Source organism: Ceratotherium simum, chromosome 20 (assembly GCF_057802395.1).
Source record: "Ceratotherium simum simum isolate JZ-2026a chromosome 20, ASM5780239v1, whole genome shotgun sequence".
In the NCBI taxonomy this organism is placed as follows: Eukaryota; Metazoa; Chordata; class Mammalia; order Perissodactyla; family Rhinocerotidae; genus Ceratotherium; species Ceratotherium simum.
Genome location: NC_141919.1, coordinates 14,138,336 through 14,154,172, shown reverse-complemented (window position 1 = coordinate 14,154,172; position 15,837 = coordinate 14,138,336). Strand labels below are relative to the sequence as shown.

Below are 15,837 nucleotides of genomic sequence, written 5' to 3'. Positions count from 1 at the left end.
GGCAGTCACCATATTTGTCTTTTCATATCTAATTACTGATAAATTTTATGCAATTAAGGAAAAAGTCAAATTGTTTGTATTGGGCATACCCACTAAAACATAAATCAGAATTCTATACCTAAATCTTTTGAACCTCCTCAAAGACCAGCTCAAACGCTTGACATAGCCAGTGAGTAGAATTAAATCTTCTTTGTTTAGGAACTGATCCACTAACAATCAATGTTGGGGAAAAACAAAGCCATATTTGCATTCAAAGCATAAAATTACAATCAATTGTCTTTTTTAGAAAGATATTAACCTGCATATAAAGTAAAATATTCTTAGTATATCATAATTAAAACTTAAGAGCAATACGAAGTCAGTAGTTAAAATACATCATTAAAAATGTCATAAATGAATTATTGATTTTGATTTTCTAATCTAAAATTTAGTTGAAATATGTTTAGGATTAAAATATATAAGAATTGATTTATAATCATTAGCACTTAAAAAAATTGTTTAAAAATTCATTACTTCAATTTGAAGACCAGTTTGGAAGGATGTTATGTCAAAATTTCCACTAGGTGGTGCTCTTTTAACTTCTTCTAAGGGAAAATTTGAATCAGTAGTTGATGCCTGATTCAGCTAATTTAATGTTAACGAAACCAAATTAGTGCATCTGACTCACCATTTCCTCGAATATAAAAAGCACAGTGTATAATCTAAGAACAGTAAAAATGTGACAACTAATTGATGGAGACTACTTTTATTAGCAGTGGAAAAACACCATGATTACTTTCAAGGAAGAGAGTCTGTGAATATTTTGTGCTCTTTGGGAAATAAGATCTTATAAAATGCGAACGTTGGAAAATTTTAGACATTATCAGATTTTACTTAATAAGTAATTGTTGAATTAAACTAAATATTTTAAATAAAAACACACTACTGATATACATGAGGCTCGAACGTGTCAATAGCCTTTTTTTGGTATTAAAAATCTATCTTGCAACTGTGACACTACATGTGAATGATATCTACATAAAGTACATAAACTATCTCTACATGACATGGAAAATGTTATTTATTAAAATATTGGAGCATATTACAACTTCTCCATCACACCTGTGTACGTAGACAGGGGAGTGAGGGATTTGCTTTCTCATAACCCCACATACACGCGTATGATGTTAGTAAAGGCATATTTTGTCAAGATTTATAGAAGTACATCAACTTCGAAAACAGTTTTATATGCAGTTTGTTAAATATTTATTTATAGATTGGCATATTTCCAGGCAAGTAGTTGTTAAATAAAGAATGCAGAGGCAAACTGTGGTTAAAGCAGCCAAAAAATAGGATATGTGGAGGTGACTGTTTGGTTTATTTATGGATCTGTTAAGATTCTTACCAAGAATGGTGTTATATTGTGATGATAAAAGCATATACTAGAATAAGAAGGGTTTAAATACCGCAAAAAAACAAAAAATAATGTGGATATTTATTGAGTTAATGAACTCTCATTGACAATGAATCTCTATTTTAATACTGAAGGAGCTGTGTGATTTACATACTTGGTAAGTGTTGACAAGAACTTAATGTTCTAAATAAAAGCATACTACTGGTAAACATAAGGCTCAAATTTGCTAGTAACTCTTTTGTTATTAAAAGCTACTCTTTTTAAATGATTTTGGTTAGACATCTCTTAGTACATGAATCAAAAGACCTTGCAAGTACTCACTAACAGCTAAATTTGGTTGAGTTTTCTCAGTTTTTGTCTTTTTTCACATCTCTACAATTTTAATATTGCTGACCACCCCTTCCTCCTACAAAATCGTCTTGGATTTCTGTGTCATTCCACTCCGAGTACACCGGCTCTTGTTCTAGGCCTCCTCTCGCATGTCCATTTGGCTCTTCCCTAAATAAGACTGTTTCTTCACGGTTCAGTCCTTGAAAGGACCTCTCAAGTGTCTATCTCTTGTCCTGGACTCTCACTGGGACCTCATTCCTTAATTTCTAACTTTTGCTAGACAAATTACACTGTACTGGATATTTTTCTCCAGCTTTCAATTCTCATGGAACCAACCAAAAACTGAATTCCTCATCACGTCCTAAAAAACCAATGCTTTGTTTTCACATTCCAGTTAACTGTGAATGATACAATCTTGAAATTACTTTATTGACCTCATCCACTACAGTTAATCAGTTTCCAAGGCTCATAAATTCCAACTTTATGACGTCCTCCAACTATGCCTTCATATTTGTTGAAACCACCATGACCTAGTTGAGATCCATAACTACCTCCTACCTAAATCTCAACAATGGCCTCCTGGCTGCTCTCTAACTCTGTACTTTCCCACCCCACTCCATCCTGGTCAGTGGCTGTTATCTGTATGTTTCAGTTTACTTGTATTAACAGATAGGTTTGGCAGGGTACGCAAGGCAGAGTGACAGGAGCTGGCCTTAGACTGCACACTGAGGTGGCCCAGGCTCTGGGGAAGGGCTTCATGGAAACAGCAACACACACAGGGTCACACAGCCTCCAGTTCAGTCAATGGTTCGCAAAGGCAAGAAAGAGAAGAGAAGTAGGAAATGGAGATAGTGGTCAATATTCAAAAGTCCAGATAGCCAGAGAGTTCACATCTGGGAGGTCTTTCAAATCTTGTCTAAATCAAGATTGGCTCACGAATGGGGAGGCTGGACTGAACAAACAAGGCGGGGAGTGGTATCAGTGGATTTAGCTGGTGGTGAATCCACCTTTACTCCCCTGCCGTGTGCCACAGAACAATCAAGAACAGACCCCCAGCACTTCATTTGGATAGCCTATCTTTGGCATCTTTCATTTTGAGCTACCTCACACTTCATGGCCTGACCTGTTCTTGACTGCCTGAGCCCTTGATCTTTAGACTTCTTATCTATTTATAGACAGGCAGTTGCTGCCAGTCCTGACACTTAATCTGATCTCTGGCCCTGTGCCTGGCTTCCCTCCTCACCGACAGTTTGCATTTACTCCCTTTGATAATACTGCTTCTCTCTCTCAGCTCTACATCTCTCCTGGCACAGACTCAACTGCAGGTCCTGACTCTGCTCCCCATAGAAAGGGAACTTTGGTGGCCCGGAGTTCACCCGTTTGGATCCTGGGCGCAGACCTACTCACAGCTCATCAAGCCATGCCTAGGTGGCGTCACACATAGCAGAGCTACAACTCTACAACTATGATACACATCTATGTACCGGGGCTTTAAAGATTTTATTTATTTATTTATTTTCCCCCCAAAGCCCCAGTAGATAGTTGTATGTCATAGCTGCACATCCTTCCAGTTGCTGTATGTGGGACACGGCCCCAGCGTGGCCGGAGAAGCGGTGGGCGCCGGGGATCCGAACCCGGGCTGCCAGCAGCGGAGCGCGTGCACTTAACCGCTAAGCCACGGGGCCGGCCCTGTACCGGGGCTTTAGAGAGAAAAAAGAAAAAGAGGAAGATTGGCAACAGATGTTAACTCAGGGCCAATCTTCCTCAAAAAAAAAAATGCAACCTCATCTATCAAAAAAAAAAAGAAGAAGGGTAGATTTGGAGCTGATTGGCAATAATTCAATATCTGGCACCTTAGCTATGCCTTTCCTGCCTTCCACAAATAAGTGAGTGTCTACCCTGTTCTAGGCACATAGGATAGAATGATGAGCAAAACACTAATAATAATTTCTCCTCAAGTAGCTTACATTATATTATATACATTATAATGGGGAGAGATAGATGGACAAAAAAATAAATAAGCAAAAAACAGCATGTCAGGTGGTAAGTACTCTGAGGAAAAATAAAGCAGGGAAGGTGCTAGGAGTGCTGAGGGGTGGGAAGGGCAGGTATCAATGTTAACCAGGCTGTTCAGGGAAGGGCTGAGAAAATGACACAGAGCAAAGATGAAGAGAGTGAGTCATGCAAATATCTGAGGAAAGAGCATTCTAGATAAGGGCAGGGTGGACAGGAAGGCCTGTTGTGTAGGGCCTTATCTGCCCTTGCAAGGGCTGTGACTGTTGCCTTGATGACATGGGCAGCAGTAGCAGCTTTGGAAGAGGGAAGTGACATGATCTGACTTATGTTTTTGAAGGATCCTTCTGGGTGCTCTTTTGATTGTGTGTGTGTGTGTGTGTGTGTGTGAAGAAGATTAGCCCTGAGCTAACATCTGTTGCCAATCCTCCTCTTTTTGCTGAAGAAGATTGGCTCGGGACTAACATCCATGCCCATCTTCCTCTACTTTATATGTGGGATGCCTGCCATAGCATACCTTGATAAGTGATGTGTAGATCCGAGCCTGGGATCTGAACCTGCGAACCCCAGGCCGCCAAAGGGGAGCCTGCGAACTTAACCACTACGCTACTGGACTGGACCCTTGGGTGCTCTTTTGAGATGAGATTGTCCTCCCTGGATTCACCTCAGCTCTGCCAATGGGAACCTAACTCTGGGTCTAGAGTCTTGCCTTCCACGTGCATCATTTCTTCCTCTGTGTACCTGCCTCTCACAGCACTGCAGTGAGGGGCCCCAACCCAGATTCCCATGCCTCTTCTCCTGAATGTGATGCCTTATCGGAATGTATTCCACATTAACAGCCTCTGTCTTTTTGTACCCTCTAAATAGTCTCTCCTTCCGTCAGTCTTGATATACTAATCTACTTCTCTGGTGGTATGTTCAGAGAGTTAGGGGTGATTTCATATCCAAAATTTGTTCATTCTTTCAACAAGTATGTATTGAAAACCTATTATGTGTTGGGGCCAGCCCGGTGGCCTAGCGGTTAAGTTCCCACACTCCCCTTTGGCAGCCCGGGGTTCGCCAGTTGGGATCCTGGGCACAGAAGTACTCACTGCTCCTCAAGCCACGTTGAGGCAGTGTCCCACATACAGGAACTAGAAGGACCTATAACTAGGATATGCAATTATCTACTGGGGCTTTGGGGAGAAAAAAAAAGAAAAGAAAAAGAGGAAGACTGGCAACAGATGTTATCTCAGGGCCAATCTTCCTCAAAAAAAAAAAAAGGAAAAAGAAAACCTATTATGTGTCAAGTGCTCATGTAGGTCCTGGGGATACAATACTGAACTAGAATCATTAGCTCCCTGTTCCAGAAGTGGTGGTAATGGGGAAGGCAGAAAAATTTTAAACCTATAAGGAAGATGATTTCAGAGAGTGATAAATGACATGAAGATCACAAGGTGACTAGGACAGAGTGTGACTGCTGGCTACTTGAGACAGAGAGATCAAGAAAGACCTCTCTGATTAGGTGACATTTGAACAGAAACCTGAATGACAAGCAATCAGCCATGTGAAAATCCTGGATCAGCAAACCCTGATAGACATCAGTATTTGGGACTCCTCTTTAACTGGGAAACATTCAGTCATTTTACATATTTAGAGCTAGAGGAAGGCGCTTGAAGATCCCTTATTGTACATTTCTCTCTCTAGTATTTTACTGGTGACCACAGAGTAATTGGTATTTTGATACATTCCGATAAGGCATCACATTCAGCTATTTTTCCTTCTTGAATATTTTACCAAGCACCCTGCACAGGGATATTAATACATCATGTAGAATCTCTGAACTTATAGGCTCATCTCATCCTCAGGGACACCCCCTTTTAGACCCCAGGTTAGCAGAGCTTTTTAAAAAATTATTTCAAAATAATTATAGATTTATAGAAACTTGCAAAACAAATTTACAGGGAGGTCCCATGCACCTTTCACCCAGTTTCTCCCAAGGGTAAACATCTTGCCTAAGTATAGTGCAGTATCATAACCAGGAAATAGAAACATCGGTACCATCCATGGAGCTTATTCGGATTTCTCCAATTTTATATGGATCCATTTGTGTGTGTGTGTGTATACGGTTTCATGCAATTTTATGTAACAACTGCCACAATCAAGATACAGAAGTTTCATAAACACAAGGCTCCTTCCTGCTATCCATTTGTAGCCATGTCCATCCCTCTTCTCCATACCTAACCTTTGGCATTTGCTAATCTGTTCTCTATCTCTATAATTTTATTTCAAGAATGTTTTATAAATAAAATCACAGTTTTAACTCAGCATAATTCCCCTGAGATCCATCCAAGTTGTTCCATGTATTGATAGTTCATTCCTTTTTGTTGGTGCATAGTATTCCGTGGTGTGAATGTACTACATACAGTTTAACCATTCAGCTGTTGAAATACAGTTGGGTTGTTTCCAGTTTTTGCCTATTATGAATAAGGCTGCTATGAACATTCAAGTACAAGTTTTTGTGTGAACTCAGGTTTAAATGTAAACCTCTGGGCTAAATGTCCAGGAGTACAATTGCTGGTTCATATGGTAGGTTCACGTTTAGTTTTTCTTTTTAGAAATTGCCAAACTATTTTCCAGAGTGGCTGTACCATCTCACAGTCCTACCACTAATGCATAAATGATCCATTTTCTGTGCATCCTCACCACCATTTGGTGTTATCACTTTTTCTTTTTTATAGCCATTCTGACAGGTATGCAGTGATTATCTCATTTTGGTTTTAACTTTCATTTCTCCAATGGCTGATGATGTGGAACATATTTTCATATGCTTACCTGCCATCTGTATATTCTCTTCAGAAAAGGTCTGTTCACGTCTTTTGGCTGGCTTTGAGTTCACATGCATCTCTATATCAATTCTCCACCAGGGTTGTGACCCTGCTCACAAACTTCAGTTAGCTCTAATTCTAGGGAGAAAAATTCATCCATGTGCATATATAGTTTCATCCAAGAGTTAGAAGGGAATATACAATATAATAACATTTCTAATACATCTCCCTTCACTGGTTTAGAGGAACAAATTAAGTTTATATCTTATTTTTTAATGTTCCAAGTGTACAGCTAGTTGAATGTAATGAAACTCAATTTCCTTGTTTCAAAATTTGCAAAGCTGATTTTCTTTAGACTAAAAGTATTTCAATTAGTATGAATAAGAGAAGTTTTGTTATAGTTGGTTTGTAGTAATCTTCTTACTCTATTTAAACAGCTTTCTTGTTTGGGGAAAAGATACATGCTTACTGTAAAAAAAAAAATCAAACTTGAAAGAACAGAGAAAATACACATTACCAAATGCCTCATCATCTAGAGGTAATCACTGTTTACATTTGGTGAGTATACGTCTAGATTTCTTCTGTATATATATGCTCTGCACATTTAAAACATGTCCACAATTTATATAATTGGTATGATACTATTCTGAACCTCATTTCTCACGAGCATATATTACTGACTTCCTTCCATATTAGTATAGATCTTCATTATAATTTTTAAAGAGTGCATAGTAAGCCACTGTGTGTGCATATATGTGTATGTGTGTTTACTTAACCATCTTCCCTATTATTTGGTATTTAGATTGTTTCCAATTTTTTGCTATTATAAACAATGCTTTAATGAATGTACTGTGGGGAAAGCTTTTTGAATTTTCATAATTATTTTCTTAGAGTAAATCTCTAGAAGTGGTATTGCTGAGTCACAAGTCATATACACATGTATATATGTGTGTATATATACCTATATGTCAGCTTTTGGATGTTTACAAACTGCCGTTTGGAAAGATTGTGTCCATTTACATTTTCACCTCCACTGCCTAAGATTCTTGTAAGTTTCTCAACCTTTTGTTCCTGTTTCCCTTCCAACAAATTTCTCTCTCTTATTTTTTTTAACAATGGGAACACAAATCCAAATAACTTTCTTTTTCATCATTTTAAAATGGTTACATGAGATACGAGCACAGGGCTTTGTGAAGCTGTGTCAGGAAAAGTCGTCCTGTAAAATGGCTATCTTTTAGACCTGTTCCTCCAGGACACCTTTCATGAACGGGGTCTGCTTCAACGGCTTTGTATCTAGCCATGTAGCCTGCCACCACAATGCTGACCTCACATGGGGAATGATAAGGACAAGCAACACAAAAGACATTTACTTGTGGACAGAGGAATTAAGATTAGGAGAAAAAAATGTCCAAGATTACTACCAGTATGCCAAAACTTCAAAGATGGAAAGCTGTGGCACGTAAACTAAGGATAAGACAGCAAGTCCTACTTGTACAGTTAGAGATTTATTGTACAATTGGATGATATTGCAGTTTGGGGTCACTCGAATTTGTTTTTTCATTTGATCAAACAACGAAGTACAGCATTTTAATTATGATCTGGAGAAAAAACGCCTTACACTGACTTATTCCCCAATCTGAAACTTGAACATTCTTTTTGGTAGTCTTTGGGCTTATTTTTCAAGGCCCAACAGATATTTAGTTTAATGGCTTAACAGTGTACCTATCTTTTACATGATGACATTAATATACTTTTGCTTATAAACTTCCTCAGATGGATTAAGCAATACAAGGACTGAAGGCAAAATTGTATCTTTTAGTAATTAGGAAATATGGATTCATGAGACACCACCTAAAGCTAAATAAGAATTGTTACAATATGCATCATCTTATATATTTCTAACAATTTCTCAGCAGAATTTTTTTTCATTGCTCTTTTTAGCAATTAAATGCTTATACTTGTAAATTTTCAGCAGCACATTTCCTCTTCCCTCAATTCCACAGGATTTGCCTGGATTTTAGAAAACTAGAATGAAATGTTTGCAAGATACTTAAAACATATTCTTGGAGTGAGTTCTGGAAGTTCTTGTATTTAAATTTATGGTGCTAGATATAACAGTGGAATTTTTGTAGCTACTGTATACCTGGCTTCTTCTTAATAATAGTACAGTAGCAAAATATCACATCAGATAGGGTTCTCCCTTTTCTGGGTATTTTAGCCTCTATTCGTTTCTCTGTACTGGTATTCTGAGGTAGATTTCCAACATCGTCAGGCAAATGCAAGAGGAGCAGGTGGGGTGGTGGAGTGGAGTCAGAAGTGCCAGGTTCCAGCTCTGTTTCTGCGGAGCACTAGTGGTGTGACCTTGGACAAATCCCTAACATCTCAGCTTCATTATCTTTAAGACCAAGAGATTGAACTGACGACCCAATAAAGGAACTTCAAATATGAAATTATATAAAAATAACTTACAAACTCATGTAAAATAAGACTTTACTGTTTCGCCAGGCATTCTACTTACAAAGGCAAATCGTAAAAAATTTGGGTGACTATGCACAAAAAGTACTAAAATGAGACAGGAATTAACAGAAAGTCATCAGAGACATTATTCATTTGCCATACAAAAAGTTCAAAGAACACCCCTACATCTTAAATCCTTAAATTATAGTTCTCCGAACTTCACACCCAACTTCTCTGTGATCTCAGGCCTTTGGCCCTAGCTCTACATAAGACCAAACGTGGGTGGGAGAAGGGCTGAAGGCTCTGATTTGTATCTATTTTAGGGCAGTCTTTCCGAGAAGGCTGCAGGGTTGCGAGTCTAGGTCTGGCAGTATTTCTTGGAGGGCGCTCAGCAGTTTCCTAACCGGCTGACTCGCTAACTCCGAATCTGAAGGGCTCTCTATAGAATGCAAGGCGGCTCCGTGTAAATACCTTGACCAAAAAAGAGTGCCATCCCAGACGCAGGGAACGGGGCGTGGAACTGCAGCCCGGAGTTGACTCTTCACTCCTCCTCCCCGCCCGGAGCAACCGGGGAAATCGAGTCACCACGGCGCGTCCTCGCCCTGCGCACGGAGGCCCGAGCAGAGCGGTTACAGGCGGCCGCCCCAGGAGCCCTGCCCCCCCAGCTTTTAATAATGGGGGAGTGCTCCCTGGGACGCCCCTGGGGCCTAACATAGAAGGGACGGGAATCCGCCCACGCCTCATGAAAGGCGAGACCCCCCCCCGCCCGCGTGAGGGGCTCGTCTCCTCGGCTGGGGGAGGGGCGTTCCCGGCTGGGCATAACCGCCGCGCCCCGCCCCCGGCGCCGGTCAGAACCCTGGTCTGCTGGTGGGGGCAGGGTCGGAAAAACTCTGGCGTCTCCGGACAATTGTCCCGTTGCCGGGCAATAGGGAAGGTGGGGCCGACAGAAAAAAGCAGCCGCACTCCGCCCTCAGGGGGCACGCGTCCCGGAGGCGGCCGCGCAGCCGCGCTCGAGCCCCGTCGGCGGCGCGCTCCGCCCCCACTCTGCAGCCCGCGCTGCGCACGCGTCGCGCGAGCCGCCGCCGCCTTCGCCCCTTGCTGGGCTCGCGGCTGGGCTGCGCTTCCGGCGCGGGTGGCGCCACGGTCGGAGCTGTCCAGGAGCCGGTGACCGAGCCGTCTCGAAGGAGGGGCGGGGGAGGGCAGGCAGGGGAAGAAGGAGCGCGGGGGGCGGCCGGTGTGCCGCCGCTGCTGAGGAACATGGTGTTCGAGTCGGTGGTCGTGGACGTGTTGAACCGGTTTTTGGGGGACTATGTGGTGAACCTCGACACGTCCCAGCTCACTCTGGGCATCTGGGGAGGTAACGAGCCCGCCGCCGCCCCGCACCCTCGCCTCCCTCCCAGCCCTTGGTTGCCGGAGCCGGGGCCTCGGGCCTGTCTCTCGCCCGGCGCCACCACCTGCCGCCGCCCTCCTCGGGGTCAAATTACGTAGAGCCGGGCGGCAGTTCCTGGGCCCACGGCCGCGAGTTATTTTTTGACAGGTGGGGGTGGGGTCGTGGATGCGGGATGGAAAGGCCTCCCCTCTACGAGCCGAGCGGCTGGGGGGACCCGCGGTGGACCCCAAGAGGCAGGAGTTCGCATTCGGCCGAGGCCACATGTCTGCCCCTCGCCCCGAGCGGTCCCGTTCGGCTGTGCTGGGCGTGGGGCGGCGACGAGGCGCACCTGGTCTCGGTCTCATCCCGTCATTTCCTCCGTTGGGTTATGGCTGGGGCCCGGGAGAGCCCACGGCGTGCCCATCGCACGCTGCCTCACACGTGAAGGCAGGCGCTGGGACGGGAGACGCCCTCTTCTTGCTTCCTTCCCCCGCCCCCGTGGGCGGCGAATCCCTGGTGTTTTCTCGGCTCCCCCTGCCGGCCACACCACCTGGACGCCGGGTGGCTCGCCTAGTTTCGGCTGATAACAAAAGGCGAAACTTCTGTGCAGAATAATTCAAATATTGTGTGTTTTCAGTTCACAACCTAACCCAGGAATGTCTCACTTTGTAAGGCTCTAAGGTTTGTGGGTCAGAGTGAATTACTGAATTTTTTAAGAAACTAGGTGTGCTGTGCAACATCTCAGCTGCGAAAGTCAGGGATGGACATGCGCTTGCGTTGCTTAGATGGTGAAGGACCAGCCTTACCGTGTGTCCGTTTGCTCTGGTGCTCTACTTTATTTGGAGCCTCATATTTTAGTGCTTCCATCTGTTTTTATATTATACTCTTATTTATTTTAAACACCTTTTAGAAGTTAGATTCTTTTTCTTTATAAAATGAATCTCCCAGGCTAAAGTTAGGGTTAATTTTTTGTGTGAATAGTATATGTGTGTGTGTGTGCTTGTGTATATATATATATGTAAAACTTAACTATTCTAGACTATGCACACACTTTCAGCCTTCTGAAATACTTGTCTTGATTTTTCTTGTTTATGAAATACTGTAAATAGGTAATTTAGTCTGATAAAGGAAACTTCTTGTTACTGCTTTGGTAGTACCATGATAGAGAGTGAGACTACAAGAAATAGGGACATAAATGCTAGCTCAACATCTCTGACTAGTACCAGACTTGCAGATTGTTTAATCTGTGCTGCTGCTCATTTGCAAAGTAAAAATAATAAAACTTGTCTCCACCTACCTCAGAAGGAAGGCTTGAGAACATTTTGTGATGTGTTTTGATCCATAGTAGAAGGTTGCTTCTACGTTCAAGGTGGAGGTTTGTGTAGAGTGTGATTTATCAACAGATTGGTTTATTTAAAATTTACCAACAGTAAAATTTACTCTTGTGATGTATACAGTTCTGTCTTGACAAATGCAAAGAGGCATGTGTCCACTGACACAATCATGATACAGAAAAGTCCATCAGGACCCCCAAATTCCCTATGCTGCACCTTTGTGGTCCACCCCACCCAAACCCACCCTTCCTCTTGGCAACCGCTGATCTGTTTCCATCCCTACAGATTTGCCTTTTCTAGAGTGCCATATAAATAGAATTATATAGTATGTGGCTTTTGGGGGTCTGGCTTCTTTTACTTAATTTCATTCCTTTCACATCTTATGCAGAATGAATTTGAGAGTCATCCATGTGTTGCATGCATCAGTATTTCCTTCCTCTATTTTTGAGTAGTACTTCATTGTATAGATGTACTCTAAATGTTTGAGTTGACAGGTTGAAGGACATTTCCGTTTTTGGCTTTCATGAGTAGGGCTGCTATAAACATTATGTGCAAGTTTTTGTGTAAACATAGATTTTTATTTCTCTTGGGTAAATACCTAAGAGTGGGATTGTGAGGTCATATAGTGAGTGAATATACAATTTATGTGAAACTATGGAGCTGCTTTTCACAGTGGCTGTACCATTTTGCGATCTCACCAGCGTTGCATGAGTGCTTTGGTGCTCTGCACCATCACTAGCACTTAGTATTGTCATTTAAAAAACTTGTTTTAGCCATTCGAATAGGTATATAGTGATAAAGCATTGTGGTTTTAATTTGCATTTCCTTAGTGGTTAAAGATGTTGAGCATTTCACATTTTTCGTTGCTGTTTGTATATTTCTGTTGCTGAAACATTTGTTCAAATCTTTTGCTCATTTTAGATTGGGTTGTTTCTCTTTTTCTATTGAGATTTCATTCACATACCATTAAATTCACCCTTTTAAAATGTGTAATTCAGTATTTTTTAGGATAGTCACAAAATTGTGCAATTATCACCACTAATTCCAGAACATTTTAAACAGCCTCCAAATAAACCTCATTACCGGTTAGCAGTCACTCCAAATTTGCTCCTAATCGTCCCCGCTCCCCCCAGCCCACCTGCCTGCCTGGCTATGGCAACCACTAGTCTACTTTCTATCTTTATGGATTCATAAATTCTGGGCATTTTATTTAAATGGAATCATGCAATTTTAAATGGAATCATGCAATATATATGGCCTTTTGTTTTTGGCTTCTTTCACTTAACGTATTCTCAAGGTTCATCCACATTGTAGCATGTATCAGTATTTCATTCCTTTTTATGACTGAATAATATTCCGTCATATGGATATAGCACATTTTGTTTATCCATTCATCATTTGATGGGCATTTAAGTTATTCCTACTTTTTGGCTTTTATAAGTAATAGTGCTATGAACATGCATGTCCAAGTTTTTTGTGGGCACATGTTTTAAATTCTCTTGGATATATACCTAGGAGTGGAATTGCTGAGTCATATAGTAACTCTGTTTGACTTGTAAGGAACTACCAAACTCTTTTCCAAAGTGTGTGTTTTCTTATTGTTGAAGGTTGAGAGTCCTTTAAATATTATGTATACAAGTCCTTTGTTAGATATGTGATTTGAAACTATTTTCTCCCAGTCTTTTCCAAGTCTGTCTTTGCAAAGCAAAAGTTTTAAATTTTGATCAAGTCCAGTTCATCAAAAATTTTTTATGAGTCATACTTTTGGTATTGTGTCTATGAAATCTTTCCCTAACTTGAAGTCACAAAGATTTCTCCTATGTTTTCTTTTAGAAGTTTTGTAATTTTATGTTTTGATTTCTGATCCATTTGTTGTAAGATGTGGTAGAGGTTGGAAGTTGAGGTTCATTTGTTAGCATGTGGATGCAAATGTCCAGTTGTTTCAGCACCATTTGCTGAAAAGAATATCCTTTCTCCATTTAATTATCTTTGCACTTTTGTAAAAAAAATCAGTAGACTTTATATTGTGTGGGTTTATTTTTGGGTTGTAATCTGTTTCAGTGATTTGTGTGTCCATCTTTTCATCAGTACCACCCTTGGTAACTGTAGCTTTATGGTAAGTCTCGAAATCAGGTAGTGTGATCCCTCTAACTTTAGTGTTTATCAAATTTTTAAAATAACGTCAGTGTTTCATGTATAGAAGTTGGTTGTATTTTGATAAATGAAGCTTTAATGGCTGGGAATTTAAAAAAAAATCCTTTGAGAATTTAAAAAGCAGTAATTTTTTATAAATTCTAAATTTATAAAATTTGTAAAATTTAAAAATCCTCTAAGGATTTTTAAAAAACAGTCTTTGAAAATTTCAATAATAGAAACTAGATGCTACGTAGGAAAAATGTTAAGATTATGGACTTAATATTTTATGATCTAATGGCAAAAGGGCCTATTAGATTTAAAGGTATGCTTTTGCTAGGCTTCTGTGTAATAGTCCAACTAATTTCACTATTAGCATGTGAATAGTATTGATTAGTATTCAGAAGTTATATGGATGTTTCAAACCTAATAATGGATAGTGCTCTGAAAATTTGTTTCTGAGATGGTTCTTTGGAAATTAGAATCCATTTTTCCTTAGAAACATTGTTGTATATGAAGAAATAGTTTCCAAAAGCCGATTTAATTATAATGTAGCAGAATAGTGCTACTATACTGGGTCCTATAAAGTAAGTAGACAAAGCACTAGAAGCTCTCTTTTGTGGGAGGGGAAAGAGGAATTGAGCTTTATTTCAAACTCTTTGCAAATTTTGACGTTGGTAAAGTATACTTTTTATTCACTGCTATTTACAATTCTCCACCCTTCCTATATATCATCTACTTAGAGAGGTGGTAGTACTTGGTAGACTCATTGGAGAGTCATCTCCCAACTTTACTAAGCAATCTAGCATTCACATTTCTGTCAAGAGCTAGGCTGGATTAGAATCAGCCATAGATGCTTGTTTTAAATACAGATTTTTAAACTGCTTCCCAGAGATTATAATTCATTTATCTGGAGTAGGACACCAAAACCTTTTTTTTTTTTTTTTAAGGAAATGACATGGGATTGTGATGCATAACTAATAAAAATGCACTTTCAGGGCAAAAGTATTAGAAATTCAGAGACAGGAGCAGTTATAAGGGTGGCTTCTGTGATAGAATTATTATTTGTAACACAGGGAGTACCCGTACTTTATAGCATCTTCTTATATATGGTCTTCCATGTATTATTTTATATATGGTCTTATTATATATGGTCTTCCTTCTTCTCACTCTTTCTCTCTCTTGTTTTCTCCAAGATTACAATACTCAGACAAATTTGCAATTTTTTTTTTGTTATGCCTGACATCTCTATGTAACATTGAAGCTCACATTTCTTGTTTTTTAACTAACATGCATATTCTGTTTTTGAAATGTTAACCTCCCAGTTTTCTCTTGACAGTAGTGTCTTATGTTCGGTTGCCACTTACTGCATACCCTCAGTATACCATTGGCTCTATAGGAAGATGAAAATTCAGTCAGGGCACAGTTCCTGATTTTGAGGAGTCCTTCTTCTGTGATAGGAATATACTGGGGAACCAAACAAATGATTGTTATAGTCTAGTGGTAATTACTAATTCTAATTCCTTAAGTGTTATTTTTACCTTTATGTTCTAAGATACTTTCATAGAACTTTAGAGCTGAAAGGGAACATTTTGTTATGAGAAGTATTCAAACATACATCAGTGTTACAGGATTTTGCAGTCATATCTGTATACTCACAATCTAGATTCTACCTTTATATTAACAGCTTTATTCAGGTGTAATTGACATATAGTAAAGTGAACATATTTAAAGTCTACAGTTTGGTAAATCTTGACATATGTATGCACCTGGGAAACCATCATCATGATCAAGATAATGAACATATCCATCACACCCAGAAGTTTCCTTGCCCCTTTCCCCAGAGGCATCCAATATTGTGATTTTTTTTTTTTTTCCCCTACCATACATACCTCTATTGCTGATTTGCTGAGAGTTTTTTTCAAGAATGTGTGTTGGGTTTTGTAAAATGATTTTTCTGCATCTGTTGATGGAATTGTAGGATTTTTCTTCAGCCTGTTG

The 15,837-nt window shown here is 40.2% G+C and overlaps 1 protein-coding gene and 1 long non-coding RNA gene across 6 annotated transcripts in view; one reads left to right on the top strand and one right to left on the bottom strand.

Moving 5' to 3' along the window:
- The window catches only part of LOC147914365 (uncharacterized), a 61,847-nt gene extending 52,169 nt beyond the window's left edge, over positions 1–9,678 (bottom strand). The window contains exons 1-2 of the long non-coding RNA XR_015555304.1: positions 9,472–9,678; positions 6,551–6,681 (exon numbers count right to left, since the gene is read on the bottom strand). This is a non-coding gene — a long non-coding RNA (uncharacterized LOC147914365). The remainder of the gene's footprint in view (positions 1–6,550; positions 6,682–9,471) is intronic.
- A 531-nt stretch (positions 9,679–10,209) lies between these two features.
- VPS13A (vacuolar protein sorting 13 homolog A) overlaps positions 10,210–15,837 on the top strand; it is a 252,521-nt gene continuing 246,893 nt past the window's right edge. For all 5 annotated transcript variants that reach the window (XM_087444443.1, XM_004439626.3, XM_087444444.1 and 2 more), the window contains exon 1: positions 10,210–10,357. In XM_087444443.1, coding sequence (XP_087300569.1) covers positions 10,258–10,357 — 100 coding nt within the window. In that variant the 5' untranslated portion in view covers positions 10,210–10,257. The remainder of the gene's footprint in view (positions 10,358–15,837) is intronic.